General features: G+C 34.3%; 1 protein-coding gene and 1 pseudogene across 1 annotated transcript; both read right to left on the bottom strand.

Annotated features, from left to right (window-relative positions):
- Nucleotides 1-1,759: 1,759 nt before the first annotated feature.
- LOC138401144 (ankyrin repeat domain-containing protein 26-like) lies at nucleotides 1,760-22,363 on the bottom strand. The gene is made up of 11 exons (XM_069496424.1): nucleotides 22,307-22,363; nucleotides 19,838-19,931; nucleotides 17,580-17,653; nucleotides 14,311-14,474; nucleotides 9,273-9,306; nucleotides 8,920-8,992; nucleotides 6,202-6,415; nucleotides 4,697-4,880; nucleotides 4,017-4,148; nucleotides 1,839-2,636; nucleotides 1,760-1,789 (listed from the first exon to the last, which is right to left on the bottom strand). Exons 1-11 carry the CDS (start codon nucleotides 22,361-22,363, stop codon nucleotides 1,760-1,762), a joined length of 1,854 nt encoding a protein of 617 aa, XP_069352525.1.
- LOC138401370 (U4 spliceosomal RNA) lies at nucleotides 11,612-11,693 on the bottom strand (annotated as a pseudogene).
- Nucleotides 22,364-23,842: the final 1,479 nt, after the last annotated feature.

Below are 23,842 nucleotides of genomic sequence, written 5' to 3'. Positions count from 1 at the left end.
ACAATGTTTACGGGAATGTAAAATGGCACAGCCACTTTGGAAAATATACTGGCAGCTCTGCAAAAGGTTACGAACAGAGTTTTCAAATGACCCAGCAATTTGACTCCTAAGTACATACCTAAGTGAAATGGAAAGATATGCATACATAAAAATTGTATATGATAGTTCACAGCAGCATTATTAATAGCCAAAAAATGGAAATAACCCAAAGGTCCATCAACTGATGAACAGATCAATAAAATGTTTGGAATATCCATGCAACAAAATATTACTCAACAATAAGACATTAAGCACTGATATGTTTTTGCAGGATGGCTGACTAGAAGCATTTCTAGCACAACTTATCCTCATAGAAGAACCAAAATCGTGTGTAGACAATCACACTTTGAATATATTACGCAAGAGGGAACACAGGAGTTCAACAGAAAAGTGAAAGGAAATTAAAAATTCTGGGAAGCACAAGGAACATAAGCAGTCCATAGGCCCGGGGCCAGCTGAAAACTGGGAGTGAATCCAGAATGCAGGAGAAGGTGACGGAGTTTCTTCCTGCGGTCCACGTTCCCACTGGGGAATCACATAATCCAGGCCATAGGAGAGCACCTTGAACCTCCCAAGCCCAACTGTAACTTAGGGAGCAGCCAGCAGAGTGTGAGAGGAAATAAAAACAATGGAATATTTAGGGCTACGTTGTTCTGCATAGGCTAGACCAGTGCCGAAGTGTAAGGTCAGGGAGAAAGCTTCATGAAGAAGAGGAAATTGTGTGCCAAGTCTGAATAAATGAAGCCAGATGAACAGAAACTGAAAAAGCAAAAGGACAGCGTGAGTATGGCGGAGAGATGTTGCAATCAGCCCAATTAACTGTGAGGATAAACTCCAATGGCAGGGAAGTAACAACATGTATCCACACAGTAACTTGGAAATTAATATTCATTAATTTTCACATTATTCATAATAGCCAAAAAGTGGAAGCAACCTAAAGGTCCACCAACTAATGAATGGGTAAGTGGTATAGCCATACAGTAGAATATTAATCAACAATAAAAAGAAATGAAGTGTTGACGCGTGCTACAGCACAGATGATCCCTGAAATATCATGCTAAGTGAAGGAAGCCCATCCTAAAGTAATATATTGTATGACTATTTTAATGAAATGTTCAGAACAGGCAAATCTATGCAGACAAAAAGTACACAATGGTTTCCCAGAAAGGGCAAGGTGCAGAGATAAGGGGAGCAGTTCATTTAGAAAATCTGGACTCAACTGTCAAAATAACCCACATAATGGAATCTTAACTTCAAAATTCTCATTTCAGATAGGAACATTTCCATTTATCTCCTTCATCATGGTCTTAAAATGTAGCAACATAAAGATATTAAAATGGTATTTTCAGCACTATAAGTCTCCATTATTAATATTAGTTTATATCTATTGAAAATTTGTAAATTAACCCATAAAAATCTCATAGGTGACACAATGTCTTTACTCAAAGTAAAGCATTTCTCAGCTCTAACTTTTATTAGCTGGAAACAAGGTACATTTCTGGGCTGGTATTGCAAATACATTTATCACCTAGATATTTTTATATTCAACTAGATTCAAGGTTTGGCCATAACCAAATATATTGCTTTAAATTTTCTTTCTAGAAGTTTGAAAAGTATGTATCTTTCTTGATACTTACTTCTTCTGCTTTCCCTTTTGAATGTCGATGCAGTCTTTCCTTTACTTGATTAAATTCATTGATTAAGGCATTTAATCTTTCTTCTAATGGAAGACTTTGGTTTCCACTCTCAGCTTGAAGATTTTTTGCATTATCATAAAATTGGTCTTGCATATTAATTACTGCCTTGTCCTTATCATTAGCTTTGTTTTCAGCACCTTCCAGTTGCTGGCCAAGCAACATGTTTTCACTTTCTGATGGAGACAATCTCTCCTCTAGAGATTCCTGCTCTGCAATGAATTTCTTCACTTGACCTTGTTCATTTCCAGAGCTTTGTTTCATTTCCTTCGTTCCACACTCTCTTTGCCCTGGGTCTCTTGGTACATATTTTAAAACCAAAGCCTTTTCTGCAAGACCATCTCTTGTGTAATGGAATTCATTTTCCAGTCTATGGATTTTATTTTCAGCCTTAGCAAGGTTTTGAGAAAGAATCTTCATGTTTTCTTTTATATTAGATACATAAAAGTTCATTTTCTCCTTTAAATAAATTGGTTCATTTCTTGATCTCTCCAGAGCAAATTCTAGGTCTCTTTTGGATGCCTTAGTTTGATCAAGGTCATGCAGAGTAGTAGTCAGTCGAGAACAGCAGGATTCCACTTCTCTTTGCAATCTTTCCTTGTTTTGTTTTTCGTTCTCCAGTTGGACAGTTAGTATTGCATTTTCAGATATCAGAAAGGCGAGCTGTCCAACATACTGAGGTATTGTGTTTGCTATTCTTTCCCCAGTCTGCTGTACGGTCATTTCAAGGTTCTCATTCTTGTACAATTCTTGTACAATGTTAATGGTCTTGAAATATTTCTCTTCCTTTTCCTGGATCTGCATTTGTATTCTGTCTCTTTGCATTCTTAGCATGGCAGTTTGTTCCTGCAACAAGCAATTCTGATGCAACAGATCCCATTCTTTTTCATAACTCTGAGACATCTAAGTAATACATAGAAAACTTTTAGTTAGTCCTGAAAAGAATGACATATCATGATTTCCTCTGAAATTAAAGGAGAATCTGTCCATTTATACAACAAAAGGGTTGCAATAGGTGGATATCCAACTAGAAAAAGAAGTTGGATCAAAACCTCACACCTTATATAGCATAAATGCCCAAAAGTTCAAAAAGTTATTTTAAGACAAGGAATCCGTGAAAGTAAAAGTGAAACCACCGGAGAATTTTTAAGAATCTCAAAATTGGAACAGTCTTTTTCTGAATTACAACAGACTCAAAGGCACAAAATGAAAGATTTATAAATCTGACTACAGTAAAAAACTGTTTTATACTCTAATATCTAACCTATGCATTACCCCCACAGTAAGAGCTTTAACTCTGCATATATTCAGACAGATAAAATTTCCTTACAGATAGTCTACTTTTCTAACATTTCATGTTCAGTTATAAGAATTACACTGATTGATGAATGATATAGATCTAGGCATTGAACTACACCACTTCTACATACATCAATGGATTCATTTGGTTATCACAATTCTAAAAAGGAGAGGTTAAAAATGTAAGCAAGCTGTGGGATTCCCTCCAGGTCTTCTGACTCCATTCTAGCAAGTTACAGTTACTTTTTTCATGTAAACATATCAACAGAAAGGAAGCCTTTTATTTCAAAACACCAATGGTAAATAAGATAAAATTTATAGACCTCTTCTTAGAAAATCAGGAATCGCCATTGCAATAGCCCTTGTTTCCTCTTTATGTTTGAAACAGTCATCAGTGTGAAAATACACTCAATTATTTTACTAGGAACAAAATACTTATCAAGAAATTCTAAGTATATATTATGGCATATTATTGTTTGCAAAGCCTCTTTGTACTGAAATAAGATACTGCTTGGTACAAACTGTTACTCTTCTCAAACATGAGGAGAATGACATCCCAAATATGGTCTCTGAACTGGCTGTCCTTTTTATTCTTACCTGTTGGTGGAAGTAATAAACTAACCTTTCCATTAACACATCAAAGGGATAAAATCACTTCCCAAAATTAGAACATATATTGTTAGTAGCAAAGGCTGAGATTATGAAAAGATCATCGATTCCTATGAACCACACTAAAAGCCTCTCCTTTGGATGAGGCCTTGTGACTTTCAATGACTTGACTGTTACAGAGAAATGGAGTTGAATTGAAAACAGTTTTTTCGATCCAATGGGACAAAAATGCCACACACACACACACACACACACACACACAGCTAAAAGTCCTCTATACTTTCTAAGATGCATATAGTTTGATTTTTAAATGTTAATATATATACAAATATTAATGCGTACACACACATATTAGAAAATGACTAAATAAAATACCTCCGAATTCCTTTTCTTTAATACCATTTCTGTCTCCTGTTTGCAATGGTGACGGGCCAGAATCCCTTCTTGCAATAGTCCAGCATTCTGTTCTTGGTGAAGCCGCCTCTGAGTCTTGTACTTTTGTGCAAACTAGAGAGATACATTAAGTTTTTGGTATAATAGCATCAGGAAAAAAAAAAAACAGTCTAAAACCTTAAAAGCATAACATTTAATAAAACTGTTAAAAAGAAATAGCCTATTGAAACACAAGGACCTTTACCTCTCAAGAATTACTCAAATTTTTATTGAACAAATGGCAGCTAAATTCATCAAAGAACAGTTTTAAATAAAGGTAGATATAGTATTATGAAAAAATCTTTCTAAAACATTAAACTAGTTTAATTCTAGTTTCAAAGCTGTTTAGACTGTATTGTGTACTAATATAAAAATGCCTAAATTAACATTGTAGTTAGTGAGTAAACTCAACTTACCCTCCATTCCTTCATGCTCAAAACATATACCGAGCATCTATTACATACCAACATTTATAATAAATAATTTTACGTAAAAATGTCAGAGATCATTTTAAGATAACTTTTGTTTTAAACCTAAATAATATATTTAATCAAATGGATATTATAAGTAATATTGGTGACATAAGGTTAAAAATATAAACTTTTTACCAAAGATTAATTTACCTTACACAAACAATGTCTTAATATACTCATTTCTGTGTTTAGTGTTTTCAGAGCCTGTTCAGATTGCTCTTTCACTTCAACTTCTTTTCTATATTTCTCTTCTTTTCTTCTTAACTCTTCCTGAGTGTTTTCAAGTGACATGGCAGCATTTCTTCTCTTCTCTTCTTCTTCTTTCAAGGTCAATCTGCAGTTAAATATGCTTATCTTTTAAAATTTGTTTTGTTAGAAAATAAAAGGTTCATTTTATGATCTGCCTTTTCATATATTGGTCTATTATCCTAATAAAATTTCTGTGTTCTTGAATTTTTTTTTCTAATTCTCATGTTTTTAGCTTCTCACTTCAATCTCTTCCAAAGGACTTGAAAGGTACTGATGAAAGAACCATCTGCTAATTGGTAAGTTTCTGTTACTGGTAACGCTGGCAAATATTATGGAAAGGAATATTGGAAATGATTCAGTAAAGTTACAAGTTAAAAATTATCTTTTTTCATACAATCATAATTACTTCTCAATCAGGGCAGATCATTTAGATTTAACTAATTAGAAAAAACATTACTGTTTATAAACAAGTTTATACATTCAATAGAAATAAACTTTCATGTCCATGAAACATTGTAGGTATCACTTACAATAATTGACAGTGTAAGATAGCACCTTCAGATGTCTTTCATGCAACATGTATGTACAGATTACTATAATCCAAGACTACCCTAAGGAGTCTAATATCTGTTATCCCACAGATTCTTTTTTTGAGGGGTAACACATTGTTCATTGTTATATATTTTATACATAATTTTAAAGTCCCTTTTGGAACAAGATAGGATCTAATATTTAATTAAACAATACAAGATAATATGTATTTTCAACATAGAATTTTGTATTAATTTTATCTGTGTATGAGAGATGTTGAAGAAACTAGTCAGTAATCACTTTCCATGTTACTTTTTCATCCATGCATATTCAGAATAAAACTGTATAAAATTTTTAAAAATTATTCTGGGTTGAGAAAAATGGCCATTTCACATTCTGTTGAATTGTAAATTAATACAAACTTTCTTCAGAAAAAAAATAAATATTGATCAAAGATCTTTTATAAAATGTTCCTATCCTTTAACCAAAAAATTCTATATTGAAGAATTTATTCAAAGTAAATAATTAGAAATGTGGGAAAGATTTATATCAAAGCTGTGCTTTGTAGCATTCATTATAATAAAATAATGTTTTAAAACCCAAAATGTAATTTCTTGAATAATGAGATTTCCATATTGTAGACTTCCATATAGCCATTAAAAGTTGGACTTCAAAGAACACGCATTTAATTATTAGTAGGTGTACTGACAGTTGAGAACTTATTGTATTGTTTTGAAGAATTTCACATTCTATGACACCAAAATTTTACCCCTGTTAAACCCCAAAAAGTAAGTCAGAGAGTACTCAAATTCTCCCACATATCTTTGGTATACAGTAAACAGTACAAACATTTCTTTAAAACTAGGATGTCATACCTCAAACTACAGAGTTCATGTTCCCATACAACTTTCTGATGCTCTAACTGTGATTTTATTTCTTTTGTTTCACAGAGCTCCTCTTGTAGTACTCTAACCATGTTTTCCATCTTTTTACTTTTTACTGTAAGTCTTTCACAGAGATCATTTTTAAGTTCTATTTCTCTAGCACATGAAAGAGCCACATCTTGGATTTTCAAGCAGCTAGCAGAATCTGTATTAGGGAGAAAATAAGATAGACATAAAATATATGAGTACTTTTTGCATATGAAGCACCGTATGTTTAACATTCACTCATTCATACACTGAACAAACACATATTGAGTGCCTACAGAGTGGAAGACATTATACTCAGCTCTGCAGATAAAACAGACATCTGTTCTTATTTACATGCTTCCAATGTGGTGAAGAACAAAGACAAAGTAAGTGACAGTTATAAATCCAGATAGATACTGTGAGAAAACTGAGTTCTGTGATCACATAAGAAAAACTGATCTACACTGGGCCCAGGGAAGCTTTCTCTGAGGAAGAGGTGGCTACGCTGAGAAAGGAAGGATGGAAAGGAAGCGATCAAAATGGGAGAAGGAAAACATTCTATGGACTGTGCCGAAGCTCCGCTGCAATCTTCTTCCAGCCAAGTTAGAGTAACAAGTGCTGGCTATCCTTATTACCTGAAAGAATCAAAACCAAACAGGTAAGGTACATTAAACAAGGATTTTCAAGACAGTGGACCTTCAGGCAATGGAGACCAGGATCCCTGAAAGAAAGGAAACAAGTGAAGTAAGCCTTACGAATGCCCCAGCTCTCTGCCTTGACCCACGGTCCAGGCCATGAGTAAGGGAGGAAAAACCTCAGGTAGAGTCTCCCAGACTCCCTGAGTTGAGGTGATAAAACTGACAGTCTGGTAAAACCAAGGCAGACAGAGATCATGGGACAAAACACTGGAGAGGAGAGAGCAGCACAGGGAAAGAAACTGGGAGATCTGCAGAGATCCCCTGTCGGGTATTTAGCAGAGTAATGAACAGTGCAAGTGTGCTAGGAAACTACCTAAGATCAAGGGGGAGAAAACAGTTAAAAGAAATAGAGGAAACCATGCCTGGTGTTCACACAGTGCCAGGAAGAGTGGTCATTCCCCTGAGCCAGGCTGGGAAAAAATCATACTAGCAATAAATAATCAAATTAAAATTTTAAAAATATTTACAACTTCATCAAACAATGAAATACAGATAAAACTGGTAAAATAAGGAAAACCTGTATACTAAAAATTATAAAATATCACTGAAATAATTAAATACAGCTTACATAAATGGAAAGATAACCTCTGGTGCCAGAAAAATTGAATATCAATAACCAAAAATGAACTCAAAGTGAAACATAGATCCAAATATTAATATACGTCCTAAAAGTATAATACTTCTAGAATAAAGCACAGGAGAAACTCTTTGTGATCTTTTGCTGGGCAAAGACTTTTTAGACATGACATAAAGAGCAAATCCATAATTGAACAAAGAGATAAATTGGACTTTATCAAAACTATAAACTTTTTCTGTTTAAAAGATACTATTAACAGAATGAAAAGTCAAGCCACAAACTGGAATAAAGTCCTTGCAAAAAAAAAAAAAAGACATTGTTAATAAAGTAAAAATATCCAAAAACTAATTTTTTAAGTGGCAATAGAAGTGAAAAGAAAGTTCACAAAGAAGTTATACAGATGGCCAGTAAGCACATGGGAAGATGCTCAACATTATTAGTTATTAGGATAATGCATATTGAAACCATTATGATATGCACAATACACACGCATCAGAATGCCTAAAAATTTTTAAAAATGGCAATACACGATGTTTGTGACAATACAGAGCAACTGGAGCTGTCAGATACTGCTGATGGGAATGGAAAATTGTGGAAATACTTTGGGAAACAATTGAGTAGTGTCTTAATAAAAGAATATAAAGTGGTATGAGAAGACGTTTGCGTGTGATGAATGTTAACTACCTTGACAGTGGTGATGGTTTCACATGTCTCCATATATGTCAAAAATTGTCAAATTGTATGTTTTATATATGTGTTTATCATATATTAATTATACCTCATGAAAGCTACTGATTACAGCGACAAGCATCTAAGACAGTGGCTGGGACACAGAGAGAAAGAAGGGTAGAAAATAACGGAGGATAACACTGGAGAATTGAGATTTTTAATGTTATAGCAATGAAAAATGATAGCTGCGTTTTAAGCAAGGGAGGACCATGATCAGATCCGAAATTTTCAAAATATATAATTATGGTTTAAGAGTAGACCACAGTTTGGGCAGCTAGGGGAGAAGGGGAAACAGTTTAAAGTTTATTCCAGTATTCCTGGGGGGTCGTTAATGGTAACCTGCCCTTGAGTATAGGTATAGTGGAAAAGAGAGTCAACAAAAAGACTGTGAGGGCCATTCATGCTGAGAAAAGCACACTAGAATTATAATAACTCTTTGGCTCAGAGTGTATAATATACCTTTGTTCTAATTCTACATTAACATGAAGTATATTTCTGGGATGAACATGACTATAATACATCAGTGCTGTATGGTGCAGTGCTAAGCAATGGGTATATACGTTACTATAGGATATGGACGAAGACCTTAGATTTATACAATGGTTCTACCTTTACAGTACATTCCAAGCTGTTCAACAAGCAACATAAAATGCTGATAATAAGAGGAAGGCAACTCACAATCCTCTGGGGCCATTTCAGATGACCAAGTTAAGTCATTACGGTCGCCCATAGAATGTATTTGTTCTTTGACCTGCAAAATAAATAACACTACTTCAATATGTCTCCAAAATACTCATAGCATAAACAAAATGTACAAAGTGCTGGTTTTCCAACTTTTATGTGAGTAAAATCACAGGTTCTTCTAAAAGGAACTGATTTTTGTTCAAAGGATACCTTTATCAATGGCTACTGCTGCTTAATCACTTTTTCAAAGTAAATGTCTTTACAATAAAATATTCTCTATTTTCTTATTTTATGTTGTATAATCTATATTCTAACAATAATATTTTTGATAATTTATTTTTAAATACCTTGTTCTTCTCATTAGATGTTTGCTTTGTAGGCCTGGAAAAACAAAACAATTTCTTTCAGGCAAATAATAAATATGTAAAATATAAAGAATAGCTAAAATTTTTTATACATAAAATGTCTAATTTTTATGTAATAAAATTCATATGTAAATTTATTTCTCCTATTCAAAAGATTATGGGTAATATAAAATATAATAATTTTTACAAGGAAGTTTAAATGATAGAAAGTAATATTAAGAGATAAAGAAAATATATTAATAATATCATAACAAAGAATTAAATTTAGATCAAGCTTTCTGACATTCAAAGCAAAAGGAAAAACATGTTATCTGCATTATTTGATAGAAAGAAACATACCAGGGTATTTTTATTTTTGTTATTCTCCTTTTCACTAAAAACAAGCTTTTACCAGCCTGAGCAAGAGCGAGACCCCGTCTCTACTAAAAATAGAAAGAAATTATCTGGCCAACTAAAAATACATATAGAAAAAATTAGCCAGGCATGGTGGCACATGCCTGTAGTCCCAGCTACTTGGGAGGCTGAAGCAGTAGGATCGCTTAAGCCCAGGAGTTTAAGGTTGCTGTGAGCTAGGCTGATGCCACGGCACTCACTCTAGCCTGGGCAACAGAGCGAGACTTTGCCTCAAAAAAAAATAAATAAATAAAATAAAATAAAAATAAAACACAAACGCAGTTTGCAATTCCTTTGATCTGTCTTATCATATTTAAAACAATCATAATTACAGTAAAAGAATAAATACTGAGTGAACACACTATTGGGCTTTTCTTCCTAAATGGAAACAAATTAATATACAGAATATAGCTTATTAGAAATATCCAAAAGAATCCAAAAAATGCATAATTGCCAAGTAAAATTGTTACAGTGAACCCATGTCACACTTTTTTATTCACAAATTTTTTTAATATTCTACTTACATGAAAAAATAAGTTCATAATGAAATAAAATAGCATTTATGCAAAATATTTGTATATGTGCTCATGTTCATATTTTTAATGAAGGGATTCTGGCTTTTATAAATCTTACAGAGAAATCTAGTGATGCTCACAAAAGTGAAAATCCTACTCTACTAAATGATCCCTAAAATATTTCTAGCTTTATTTTTTTTTTAATTCAGGATAGTATGGGGGTACAAACATTTTGGTTACATGTAATGCATTTGTCTCACTCAAGCCAGGGATATAAGCCTGCCCTTCCCCCATACAGTGTGCTCTGCTTCCATCAGTTGTGGGTTCATCCCCCCAACCCTCCACATGACCAGCACCCAATGAGTATTACTACCACGTGAGCACCTTAGTGTTGAACAGTTAGTACCAATTTGATGGCAAGTTTTACATGTGGTGCATGTTTTTCCAGCCTTGTGATTTTAAATGAGAATTAGTCTGATGATTAAAACAATACCCACAGGGTAAACTCCACACACTCAGTTAATACAAATCTATGGAGTAGCTCCTTACTACGTTACATGCTAGGCTGTTTTCTATGCACAGGGGATATGGCAGTGAACACACAAATGTCCTATCATGAGAGTAAAGGAAACACACAATGACAACAAACAGAATAGATGGGCAAACTACATCGCATGTTAGAGGAGAAAAGGTAAAGCAGGTTAATGAAATGCTTATGTGTGGGAGAAGAGGGATGGTGGAAATATTAGCATGTCTAGAAAAGGCCTTGCTGAGAAAATGGTTGTTAAGGAAAGAACTGAAGGAATAGACAAAAAGTGGCCAGGAAGCTATCTGAGAGAAACCATTTAAAATAGAGAGAACTGCCAAGTACAGAGGTGTGCCTGGAGAGTTTAAGGAACAGCAAGAAGTTCAGTGAGGCAGTAGCAGAGCTAAAGGGATAGAAAAATGAAAAATTAAGTCAGAGGGACTAAAGGTCAGATCATGTACAGCATTTTAGGTATTAGGAAGAATGGTGACGTATGAAATGGGTGAAATGGGAGGCAATGGGGGTGTTCTGAGCAGAGGAATGACATCATCTGACTTGTTTTAATAGGAGCAATGGGTTAAGCATTGATGGAAAGAGGATTAGGAAAAAAAGACCATTTAGCTGTGGGTTACACTCATCTAGACAGCAGATGGTGGTGGCTTAGACAGGCAAGCTGTGAATGGCTTCTGCACATATTTTGAAGGAAGACCTGACAAGATGTGCTGAGAGATTAGATATTAAATGTCAAAGACGAGAGAGAGCGAGAGAGAGAAAGGTGTGTCAAGGATTACCCCAAGGTTTTTGTCAGAGTAACTGGAAGCACCGCCATTAACTCAAGTAGGAAAGACTCCATGAGGGGGAGGTATGAGGAAGAACATCAGTAGCTCAAATTTGGGAAAAGTTCTCAATTAGCAATAATCGCACCTCAGATAAACCTCTTTGGCTATGATACTGCCACTGCACAAAGCTCAATTTACGACCTGATAATTTTGTGATACCTAACAGCTACCCAAAGAGAGGGGTCAAGTAGGCAGTTTGGGATATAGGTCTGGAATTAAGGAAACCATTAGCACACGCAAGGTAGTAAAAAGTCATGAGAAAGAAGATTGAGGACTGAGCCCTGGGACACTTCAATGTGCAGAAGGTGGGGTGTGAGGACAAGCACACAAAACAGACTAAGATGGATGAACTAGAAAGGAAGGAGGAAAAACCAGGAGTGATATCCTGAAAGTCAAGGGAAAAAATGATTACGGAGGAGAGAGCTTTTCACTGGGGAAAAGATTGCTGATAGGTTCTGTAAAATGAGGTCTAAGAAATTATATCGAGATTTATTAAAGTGAAAATCAGTGGGAACTTTGAGAAAACCAATTTTGCAGTAGTGGTGTGGGTGAAAATTGCTGGAATGAGTTCAAGAATGAATGGAAAAGAAATTCAAGTCCATGAGCAGAGACAGTTTTTTCAAGGCCATCATACCTACGTGGCACAATCATGGATGCTCTAATGTTCTTCTTGTTTAGCTATATATTTCAATCACTATACAATAATTATATAGTATATTTTCACACTTTAAAGGTTTCCAAATTATATACATATGGCATTTTAAAAATGCCAGACCAAGGTATTAAATAATAAATTCGCAATAATTATAGAAATACAAGACACCTTGAACATTTCTCAATTATATAAGCTGATTATCATTTTGCTCATACTTATAAAAAAAGACCACGGAAAGACCAAAATGTTCAAGAGCAGTATTTTTGCCTTTAGAAAAATGATCCAACTACAAGATATTTTACACTCATCAAATATACAAAGCAATCATCCATACTAAAATATTGATTCAATGACAGGAATAAAAGGGGGAAATGCGGAAAATAATCTCATTTTTAAACTGAATTTTTGTAAGTTATGTAATATGAAGTCACTGTTGAAAATATGGTGGGATGCATACTGACACATGTTATCTTTTTTAAAAAAAAGGGTTAATGGCATGCAGTCAGGGTATCTTTAAAAAGAAGATTCACTGCATCAGCAGCACCTTGGTTTTGGCACAAGGGTCAGCAAATTAGGGGCCTTGGGGCCAAGTCAAGCTCACTGTCTGTAAGTAAAGTTTAACTGGGACACCACAATGTCTATTCACTTACTGTCTATGACAGTGTGTGGACTACAATGAACAGAGACTCTGTGGTTCACAAAGCCTAAATCATTTACTATCTGGCTTTCCACAGAAAGAGTTGGCCAATACCTGGTTAGTAGATTAAAGATCCTTTGATGTATTTTACTAAGTTTTACCCAAAATATGGAAATATTTATACGGGATATGGATATGCAATCCCTTGGCAATATCTAGATTAATGTGAGGGTCCAATAGGTCAGCACTCACGCATTGAGAACAAAAACCAACAACTGAATAACTAGCAGTTTTGTTGGGAACAAGGTAGAGCTGCAGTGGAGCATGCGGCTTCCTTTTGAACCTCAGCAGATATTACAAGAATTCTAACACAATTTGCTTAAGATGTGTCATGAAACTAAACATTTTAAATATCTGTCAATTGTGAAATAATCAGTACACTACAGATCCAACCTCATTGTTTGAATGGTTGCATATGACATTATTATATGGATATGACAATGTAACTATTTCCTTGTTGAAGGGTATTTAGACTTTCTCTAAGTTTTTGATATGATGATGTTACAGTAGCTATCTTTAACATACATATACATGTATATGCATAACACACTTGTATAAATATTCTTAACACATACATATTATATATCCTTAACATATGCTATCGGCCAGGTGTGGTGGCTCACGCCTGTAATCCTAGCACTCTGGGATGCCAAGGTGGGAGGACTGTTTGAGTTCAGGAGTTCGAGACCAGCCTGAGCAAGAGCGAGACCCCATCTCTACTAAAAATAGAAAGAAAATTATATGGACAGCTAAAAATATATATAGAAAAATTAGCCGGGCATGGAGGCGCATGCCTGTAGTCCCAGCTACTCGGGAGGCTGAGGCAGGAGGATTGCTTGAGCCCAGGAGTTTGAGGTTGCTGTGAGCTAGGCTAATGCCACGGCACTCTAGCCTAGGCAACAGAGCGACACTCTGTCTCAAAAAAAAAAAAAAATGCTGTCTATGTATATATTGGTTTCATGTATGTTATGTATAACATAGAATAAACATCCTTAACTTGTGTTTATGTGTGTTTACACAAGTCATGTTTTCCTGTAGGATCTATCTAGTCCCAGATCCAAAGCTTCTGTTAGGTTAAAGGAGTGACATATTTGAAATGCTGATACATGCTACCAAATTGCACTTCAGAAAGAAGTTACCAATTTCATTTACCAACAGTGTATGAGAATGCATCCTCCTCACGTTTGCCAACACTGCCTATCTTTTTATAACAAAATGGCAGTATGATTGGAAAATATGTTATCTCATTGTTAATGTGCATTTCTCTGATCACCAAGTAAGGCTGAATATACCTAAGAAAAGCATAAAATTTGTTAATCATGAATATTAGTCTAATTAGAATTAACTGTATTGTACAATAAAATTATCTACTGTTAAATATTGCTACAGGCTTACCTATCACACTCTTCCTTCTCCATCCTAGGAAACTGCCGACTGTCCGTTTTTCTACTCTTTCTTTCTGGAAGTAATGCATCATCGTCACTGTCATCAGCATCACCATCATATAGGTTTTCTGACACTGCCATTTTATTGCTTTTGTGCTTCTCTCTTTCGTCGACCTTTAGTGAAAGTTTGATAGTAAGAATAATTGTTATTACTTTATCAATAAAAATAACTTTTTCTCTTTTCATTTTTATCCCTTGACTCACCTTAACTGTCATATTTTTAATCATTAAATATTTTGTGATGACTTTAATTGTATTATTATACATAGTTATAATTATAGTATTATTGAAATTTTTATAAAGTCTAGTTCATTTCTGTTTGACTGAATAACACAGAATTTTCCAAAATTTCTACAAGGGCCCTTTTTAATTTTTCTGTTATTCACCTCCACTCTTCTCTGGCTAATAGGAATTTCCACCCCCATTTGACTGGCAGAAACAGAAAGAAAAAGACAAAGACATAAAACATGTCTTCTGTCTTATCACCTGCATTTTACATTCAATAGCCAGATTTAGGGGATGCAACGTTGTAAGGCTTCAGGAACAGAGAGGAAGCTTTCCCTTTTCTGTAGCAAGTTAATCTTTTGCTCACTGCCTGTTATCATTCTTTTTTCATTTGGATACAGAGATATCAAAAAATGAAGGTACTCACTAATATATATGAACCAAGCTTGCCACAACACAAGTAGCAGAGTGCAAATGCTGAGTTGCTAGCGTGAGTTCTGAAAAATGAGATGCTTCCCAAATTTCACATTCAGTAACCATAAAATTTTATAGCTGGAGGATGTACAGTATAAGTAACCTTCTACTTTAGCTCCATCACCTACTGATAATTGGAGTAAAACCAAGAAAGATTAAATGGTTCATCAAAGCTCCTAAAGTGGCATTACCTAGCATCTTATGGCACCAGAAGACATGATGCAATTGCATCACGCTGAATCAGATAAACTACCAGATTAAACTACTACTCAAACTAGTCAGATAAATTAAATGTGTCACTTTGGCAAAATACCTAAATGCCTTAGTGGGGTGGGGGCAGCCCTCATCTACATTTACATTTAAAAAAGAATCTCTCTAGATTTTTGTCTAGCTTTAAAACTCAATGTATAGAACTCACACTTCCACTTTGGAGTCAAATACTAAATTTTTGGCTGAGGATTTTTCTACTTATATGATAAAAATCAGACATGTCAAATCTTATACCTTATTAGCAATATAATGTAAAGGTCTGATTCAACAAACATTTGAGAGTGCTGATTTTAAAAACTACGTGGAAGTATATGTATTTCTGTATATGTATTTCAACAATATTTAAAGTGGTCACAATGGAATTATAAGTTCCAACAGTTTGAATCAAACAGATGAACCTTGTACACATAAAAGCACTTTAAACAGATGCATTTGGCTGGGGATATTCGTTGCAATTCTCAAGATTAGGCACATATTTATCTCTTTTCAGTCACTGCTTCCTTCCCATTCCATTTTCATTTTATTGTTCAAATAAATGCAACTGATCTTTAAGTCACCAGAGGGTGAAAAAACCCTAGACATTATTACATACTTTCATTAACTTATTTTACATTTATTCTTGTTCGGAAGATTATGTGATACATGGATAAATGAGCTTCCCAGTCCTTATGCCACTTGGAAGAGGGATGACACAGAAACTTACGTTGATTAAGGAATAGTGATTATGAGAACATTATTCTGAACTCCTATGATTTAGATAACAGACATAATCTATTTCTACATACAATTATATCTTTAGATAACTCCATTTTACATATGAGCTTTTTATAATTAGAAAATCAGAATGGATAGGGTAATTGATGAAGAGAAAATAGAAAGAGTAGCACTTCAGTGCTTTTTCTAAAGATTGCTAACTGGGGAGTGCAACACTTTACATTACTAGGAGCCAAAATCAACACACCAATTAGAAAGAAAAGCAATTTCTTACATTTTAATTCAAATCATATGCCATAATATGACAATGTCATGAATCTAGCTGGACTATCTGCTTAAGACTAGTTCTAATATAGTCTTGTTAGAGGAGACGTTTCAGAGACGGGGCTGAGATCAGATGCGAGGGGGCTTGCAGAGTGGGTGCAGGTGTTAAAGTAAATAACCCTTAGGCAGGAGCTAACTAGAGGGGCTATTAACCACAGGCAAGAACCAGCTTCAACTAGCTTGTCATTATTCTCTCTGTCATTTTACATGAACTTTGGCCAATGTAATGTCATTTACATTGTGGTTTTAAAATTGCTCCACCCTTGAAATCACCAGGACAGCTTAAAGACAACCATATAAAGTATTAAAATGTGAGTGAAACCAATTTTAGGAATTACTACCCAAATTCTTAGCAAAAGTCAGCCTGTTAGTTATGAATATTCCTCCCCTCAATTAGTAAGACTTGAAAACACCAAAATTCACTTCCTCCTGATGCAGATGCTCTTTTCAAGCCTGCCCACTCTTACTCTTGAGAGAGTGCACTGTTGCTTCGTTCAATAAAAAGCTTCTTGCTTGTATTACGTGGTCCATCTGGAAATTCTTTTCCTGATTAACACCAAGAACTTGGAAAAACCTCCACTCAGAGGCCACTAACATCCGCTAATGACAGTGACTTTTAAAATGTAATAATATTTCATGATTTCCCACATTAAAATAAGTTAGAAAGTTGTTTGTATCCTAACCCCAAAGGTCCCCTTCTTAGAGGTATGATTCTCTTAACAGACAGTGGAGATGATTTATGACCCCATTCTCGCCCTGGACATAGACGATGAAGCCAATCAGAGACCACAAGGCAGAATAAATCTTTAACCACGGCATTAATGACTGACAATATAAAACTGAAAATTTTGAGCCACTGGCAATGGTTACTCCTTTGACATGAATCCAACTCATTGGCCATCACTGTTAAATTGCTCGTAATTTCTACTGCTTATAATTCAATATTTGATGTCACCCTCTTTATCATGTAAAGTTATAAAAATGGAAGAGCAAACAAAATTCTCAAATACATTTGCCTCAATTCCAAGGTAAATATTAGCTATAAGTTACTAGAGATTCTAAGAATATTTTAAGTTTTATAACTACTTTAAATGGTTTAAAATTATAAAATAGTAAATTATGAATTATTTATTCTAAAAGCTTAGTCCAGTTACATTATTAAAAAAAGAAAATGATGTTAAATCAGAAATTTAGATTTCAATCTTTACATACCTGTGGCTGGTTATTTTCATTTTCTTCATGCCTTTCTTGCCCATCCTCCGATGTCACTTCTAGGTCTTCCTCTGCTAACAAATCCACACATTGAGTTAAAATGGACTACTTAGAAGAGTGAGGTAAGAGGCAGTCTTTATAGAAATAGATAGAAAATAACATTTTTATTGTATAAATTGAGAGTTTAAAGGAAGCTAAATCTGTGACAGAATATTTCCTGAAGAAATAATTCTAATTAAAAACAAAAATCCTTCAACAAACCACTTGGGGAGACACCAGATGTCACCTGATCCCAGGCATACAACATCTCAAAGATTCACTCACAAATTCTATTAACTATTAGCTATTTCTATCAACTAAATAGAAAAGTGGGCATAGATCTGTGTGAACATGCTGATCAATGAGAGGAAAAAAGCTCATTAATCAGTGGAGAAAATCATGACCCTGAGAGGATAACCATCAAAGCTGAAGGTAGAATGCTACAGCATATCTTAACACAACACATCAGAATTAGCTGTACCATTATACTATAATTATCATGTCCTTCAATTCATCCTATGATTTAGGAAGTACGCAGTTGCAATGCAGTTCAGTGGAGAGTATAAATTAATCTCTCATCACAAAAAGTATTCTGATCAGCTTGGATTCATTTGTAGAATGCTAGTTAATGAAAATATTCATTTTTTGCATGAGTTATATGGGCTATTGATATGCCTACATTTCTTGTATCCTCTAGGTTAGTCATCTTAAACTTTCTTGATATACTCATGCAAGAAGCCACAACAACACATCTAAGAAAAAATGCATAATAAGTTTTCAATATTGAAATAACAATTTTAGAATTTAAGGAATGAACTCTATAATTTGCTTTCTTTCTAAAATTAGTTTGGTTGCCATGTAGTCTTTAAAAGACTTTTATGAAATAATTACCTTACCAAAAATTCAGCTATGTTAAAAAAGCAGCTGATGCTTCTATATTCAAATTAATATCATTTGATTAACTAATATTAATACAACATGTATATCTGATGGCTGACAGCTATGGGGAGGAAAAATAAGTTACCATTGTTCACTCTCTCCTGCTTCCAATAACCTTTAGAGCAGCAATAATCTACGCTTCTGTTTGAGTGTGAACATACTGAAGTCATCTGAAATCCTCCCAAGTTTCCTCATCAACTCCAAAATCACCTTCCTAACTTCTTTCTTTCCTCCCCCCTTGCCCCCTCACAATCCTTCTTCCTTCACAACAGTCATCTCGAGATCTGTGGTCCTTATTCTACCCCTTCTACATTTTTTGATGTATTATTCCCACCACATCTTTCCTCTTTATTTAGCAGTAGTATCTTACATCTCTAATTTCTCCTTCCTCATCACTTGGTTCCTTCCCCTCTGGCTACAAATATGCTCAGAAATGATAACAAAATAATGTTTTCCCCAATCCTGTAATGTCTTAAACTGTCATCCAATGGCTCTTCTTCCAGATTTCTCTAAAAGGAAGTCTATACCCAAGGACCACCAGCATGAGCATCAGCTCAGAACTTATTAGAAATGCGGAATCCCAGACCTGCTGACTCAGAGTGTGCATTTTTAACAAGGTCCCCAGCTGACTGATGAAAGTTTGAGACGCTCTGGTCTACACTGAGTTTGCTTCCACATTCCTCTGCCTGAACTGACCCTTTTGGAATCTAGCCTCAAGTTCCTTCCTATCATGTGTCCCAAACTGAAACTGCATTACAAGTCATAATGTTTCTAATGTGCTGTTTCTAATGTGCTGCTCTGTCTTCCCTGATCTCTCCATAACCGACCCTACTCTCTTCTTCTTTCCAGTGCTTTTATTTTGAGCTGTATAATTCTATCCTATGAAGTAACACCATTTCATACCACACTGAATTACACACATGCATGACTGACCAGATATGCTTCTATTCCTCTGTAGGAGAGAAAATGTAGTTCTGCAGGTTCAGGTGCCTCGATCCTTCATGCCTTCCCAACAGTGAGGGAGATGAGAAGAGTGAGAAATGTTTGCTATATTTCTCTGACACACTCTGGTATTGGAAGCTCACTTTCTATTTGTCCCACCTTTCTAACACTCTGCTCTTCCTTTTTCTGAAGAATTATTTTAGTTGACCACCCTCCATTACATATGCCTGCTTCTTGATGCTGGATGATATTTTTTGGATTTTAGAATATATCAGTGCACATGTTTCTAAATAAACAGTCTGTTAAATGACTTTCTTTTATTAAAATATGGTTCTTACCTTCTACTTGTCCATTGGCTGTATTTTTTTGTTTGTTAACTTCAGACCCACATAAATCACCACCGTAATTCTGTGTAAGATTCCTGGAGATACTCTGTTAAAAGTAATATCAATAATGAGTTTTAATTAAAAAAATAACAATGAGTTCCATCAAGATTTCCTAATCACATTCTTAAAAATATCTGAATTTCCTATTTTAAAAGCAATTAGATTTAAAAATAAGAGAAGCATGTATTGAAAATCAAAACATTTCAATAGGGAACCTCACATATGTTATCTAGATCAAGCTTACCTTTTATCTATTTATGGCTATTGACTCTGGAAACCAAGAATGGATGAGAAAGGGAGTATATTCACAGACAAAATATTAATGGGTATGCACATTTCAACAAGGAAGTAACTTCAAAATACCTAACTGTGCTTTGCAATCCCCACCAAAAATAAGAGAGTATTTTAAAAATATATTTAATACACTTACTGTAATAATTCGGTAATTAAATATTTAACATAATTTTAACTATAGAAATTTTTAGTGTTAAAATAAGACACTTAGCATGATAAGAAACATTAGCGTATGTCAAGTTCAGGATGAACAGATCATTTAACAAGCTGTGCCATTTTGGAAACAAGGGCTTGCAAATATCTAAATATTTTTTAATAAAATTTTTACTAATAGCATGAATGGTTGAATAAACTGATGAAGTAGTAAGAAAAACATTTCTTTATGTCATATTTCAATAAAACCAAGCAAATGTTAGAGATGTATAAAGTAAAGCAAGCAAATGTTAGAGATACACAAAGTAAACCTTTCTCAATGAAAAAAAAACTTCAAAAAAGAATAGCAAACCTTAATAAATAGGGAAGAATAAGAATATTTATTCATGAGGCATCTGAAATGTGCTGGACACTTATTTGCACATTTTTTTCTATACTTAATAATAACAAAAATGAGTAGGATGGTAGTTATCCCACTTCCTGATCATTCCAGGATGTTAAGGGTAAAATGAAGAGATGTGATCCACTGATTTCTCCGTCCAAAATGTCCTCCTAGACTTTTGCATGGCTGGCTCCTTCTCTAGTCATGTGAAAGTGGGCAGCTAAAATGTCACCACCCTCAGAAAGATCTTCTCTGACTACAGAATTCTACTCCCACTTCCATCCTCATCCTAACTACAAATTACCTCAATATTTTCTAAACAAACCATTTCTGTTTTATTTATATGCAGAACTTATAGTGACCTGTACGTCTTTGTTGTTTACTTGTTTTTCTGTTCCTACTCCTATAGCATATTCCCTCATCTTGTATTTTCAATGTCTTTCTGCCCAGTATGTAGTTGGTACTCAATAACAGACTTTAATCAATGGCGAACCATTTAAAATCCCATCAGGAAGGTCTCAAGCATCAAATCACTATATTCCTATAGGACATCTTTAGTAATAGTCTGCCCAAACTTAACATAACCCAAATTAGGAATTCATATGCCTGTTATAACTTCCATTCTTTTCTTGGCACTACTGCCTTCTGTTTTGTAAAAAGTACTTTCAAGGTTTATTAAGTCAGTGAATATCAGTGTAATCATTTGGTCCTCCATTGGTATCAACACTCTCCAGTTTACAAAATGTTTTCACATTTCTTACCACATTTGTTCATTACACATTCTTAAGGAACAGATGTCAGTACCATGTTTCTGAAGAAGGTCCCTGATATCTGAATAGAATAAATCATTACTTTCAAGATTCCATGGCTAGTAAGTGACAGTACCAGGACACTAACATGTCTTCCACTCAGTGCTGGTGCTGCTGTGCAGCAGCTCTTCTCTTTCCACAGTTGTCACCTTAATGTACAGTGTCATTATTTTATACTTACACTAGTACAAACATGGGTGCCACAAAAATATCCAATGTGTTCTATTTTTATAAATGAATTCTACTTACTAAAACACCACTAAACCAAACTGTTACTATAGTCCTACATATTTACTGTTCCCATACCTTTCCTTCTCCTGAAATGTTGCTTGCAGATCTATACCTGACAACCCAATTACACGAACACCTTCAAGTTATGGATATTATCTTTTTATGTTCCAAGTTGGAAAACGCAATAGTCCAGATGGTTTCTCTCTGAATATCACTGGGACTTTTACACATCTAATGATTCATTTGACCACAAGTTGACCTGGAATAATTCTTTAGATTGTAGATAAACATAACATCGGAACCCAAACTGATTCTTGTTCTAAGCCTTATTTTTTTGCACTATATTATAGTAGCTTCTTAAATGAATCCCACAAATGAGCAGAGTTGTACTATGTAATAATAATCACTTTTTTAATTATGAGCTGAAAATATAAGAAAATAATTTCTTATGGGCATATGCAGAGGTGAGAATGTAAAGTCAAAACATCTCCTTTTAGGTTTTAATATCATTTGATACTTATATTTTAAAATAACAACAACAATAGGCAGTACCTCCAAATCCTGAGGTGATTCTGCGTCTTCATTTTGTCCAGGTCCCAATGTGGACATCTTGCCTATAACATGTTATTCACAGATACATTCATGAGAACATTTTTAATGTAAATTTTAAATTCATATACAAGTCTATCACCATTCATTTTTATTTCAATAAAATAAAATTAATAGCAAAAATAATTTCAAGGTTGAACCAGTTTTAGGAAGAAAAATTAGATGGTATAAAGAAAGACAGCAAAAGAAAAATATTTAAAAGAAATGGATAATATATTTGGGTCTACATACTTTCAAGGTTTTTTTCATGATGGCATTTAAGGATCAAATACTGTCAGAGGTATTCACTAACTTACCACTTCTGTTATTTGTGTGCACACATATGAAATTTACATTATTTTTTTGCTCTCTTGGAGCATTTTCAATAAAATAATACCAATACCATTTTCCTTTTGTCCGGATGCTGGCTTCGTTGCTTCATCCTATTAAAAAAAATCCCAACTTCAGAAAACATTGCACTTATTATTCACTCACTCACTCACTCGCTCAGTCAGTCAGTAAGACAATAAACATTTACTGTGTCTGTCAAATCATAGGCACTATCCTGGGAGACGCTGAGAAGATTCAAGAGGAGGTTGAGATGCATGAAATGTATGAGATATATGAAATCAGATAAATGAAAGAAAGACAGAAAAGAATAATTCACTGCTTCTACCATTAAAGTGAATAAAGAACAGTAAGAGCACAAAGGAGAGAGCAGTGAGTTCTACCTGGGAAGCACAGGAAATGCTGCAAAGATATATGGCCATATTATGAAAGACAGATAAAGTGTTGGAAAAGGACATGAAGGGTTTTTAGACAGGGCAGTGTGAGAAAAAGGATGACTATTTGTAAAACGTACTTAAATATACTAAACTGGGTAGAATTAAATAATGAAAACCTACACAGAACTCTGAAATTTTGAAAATGAAAACAGGAGGAAAAAATATGATTCAGTTTTTCAATTATACCTTTTAATATTTGAATGATATGAGATACAATAGCATTGATATATGAAAATATTTATTTCTTGAATATTATGGTAATATGCACTTTTAAATTGAATAAAAAAATTTAATTCTAAAATGCCAATTTAAGATGCTGCAAGAAGATTATTTTTAAAATTAACCTTAAAATTTTAAACTGTAGAGGAGAAGTGCTTACGTGATGCAGAATTATGAGGTATTTCTAAGTACTACCATCATGTAAGAAAGAAACATAAAATCCTCCACTAAATTTCACATGGTTTTCTTACTCCCATGTAAGCAACATACTCCTAGCTCTAATTTCGTATTTACATTATGTAAGAAGGTAGTGAAAAATTGGGGATATCATCTATTATAAAGAAAATAAGCTATGATTACCCAAATTGAAGATTTAAGAATCTTCAAACACATCTACAATTGTCAATCAGGCCCCAATATTCACATGAGGAGTGGAGAGAGGACTACAAAAGCAAGTCTACAGGATTTCTGAGTTTTACAGATGCACACACATTTA

Source organism: Eulemur rufifrons, chromosome 20, assembly GCF_041146395.1.
Source record: "Eulemur rufifrons isolate Redbay chromosome 20, OSU_ERuf_1, whole genome shotgun sequence".
NCBI classification, from domain to species: Eukaryota; Metazoa; Chordata; class Mammalia; order Primates; family Lemuridae; genus Eulemur; species Eulemur rufifrons.
This window is presented reverse-complemented; position numbering and strand designations above follow the sequence as displayed.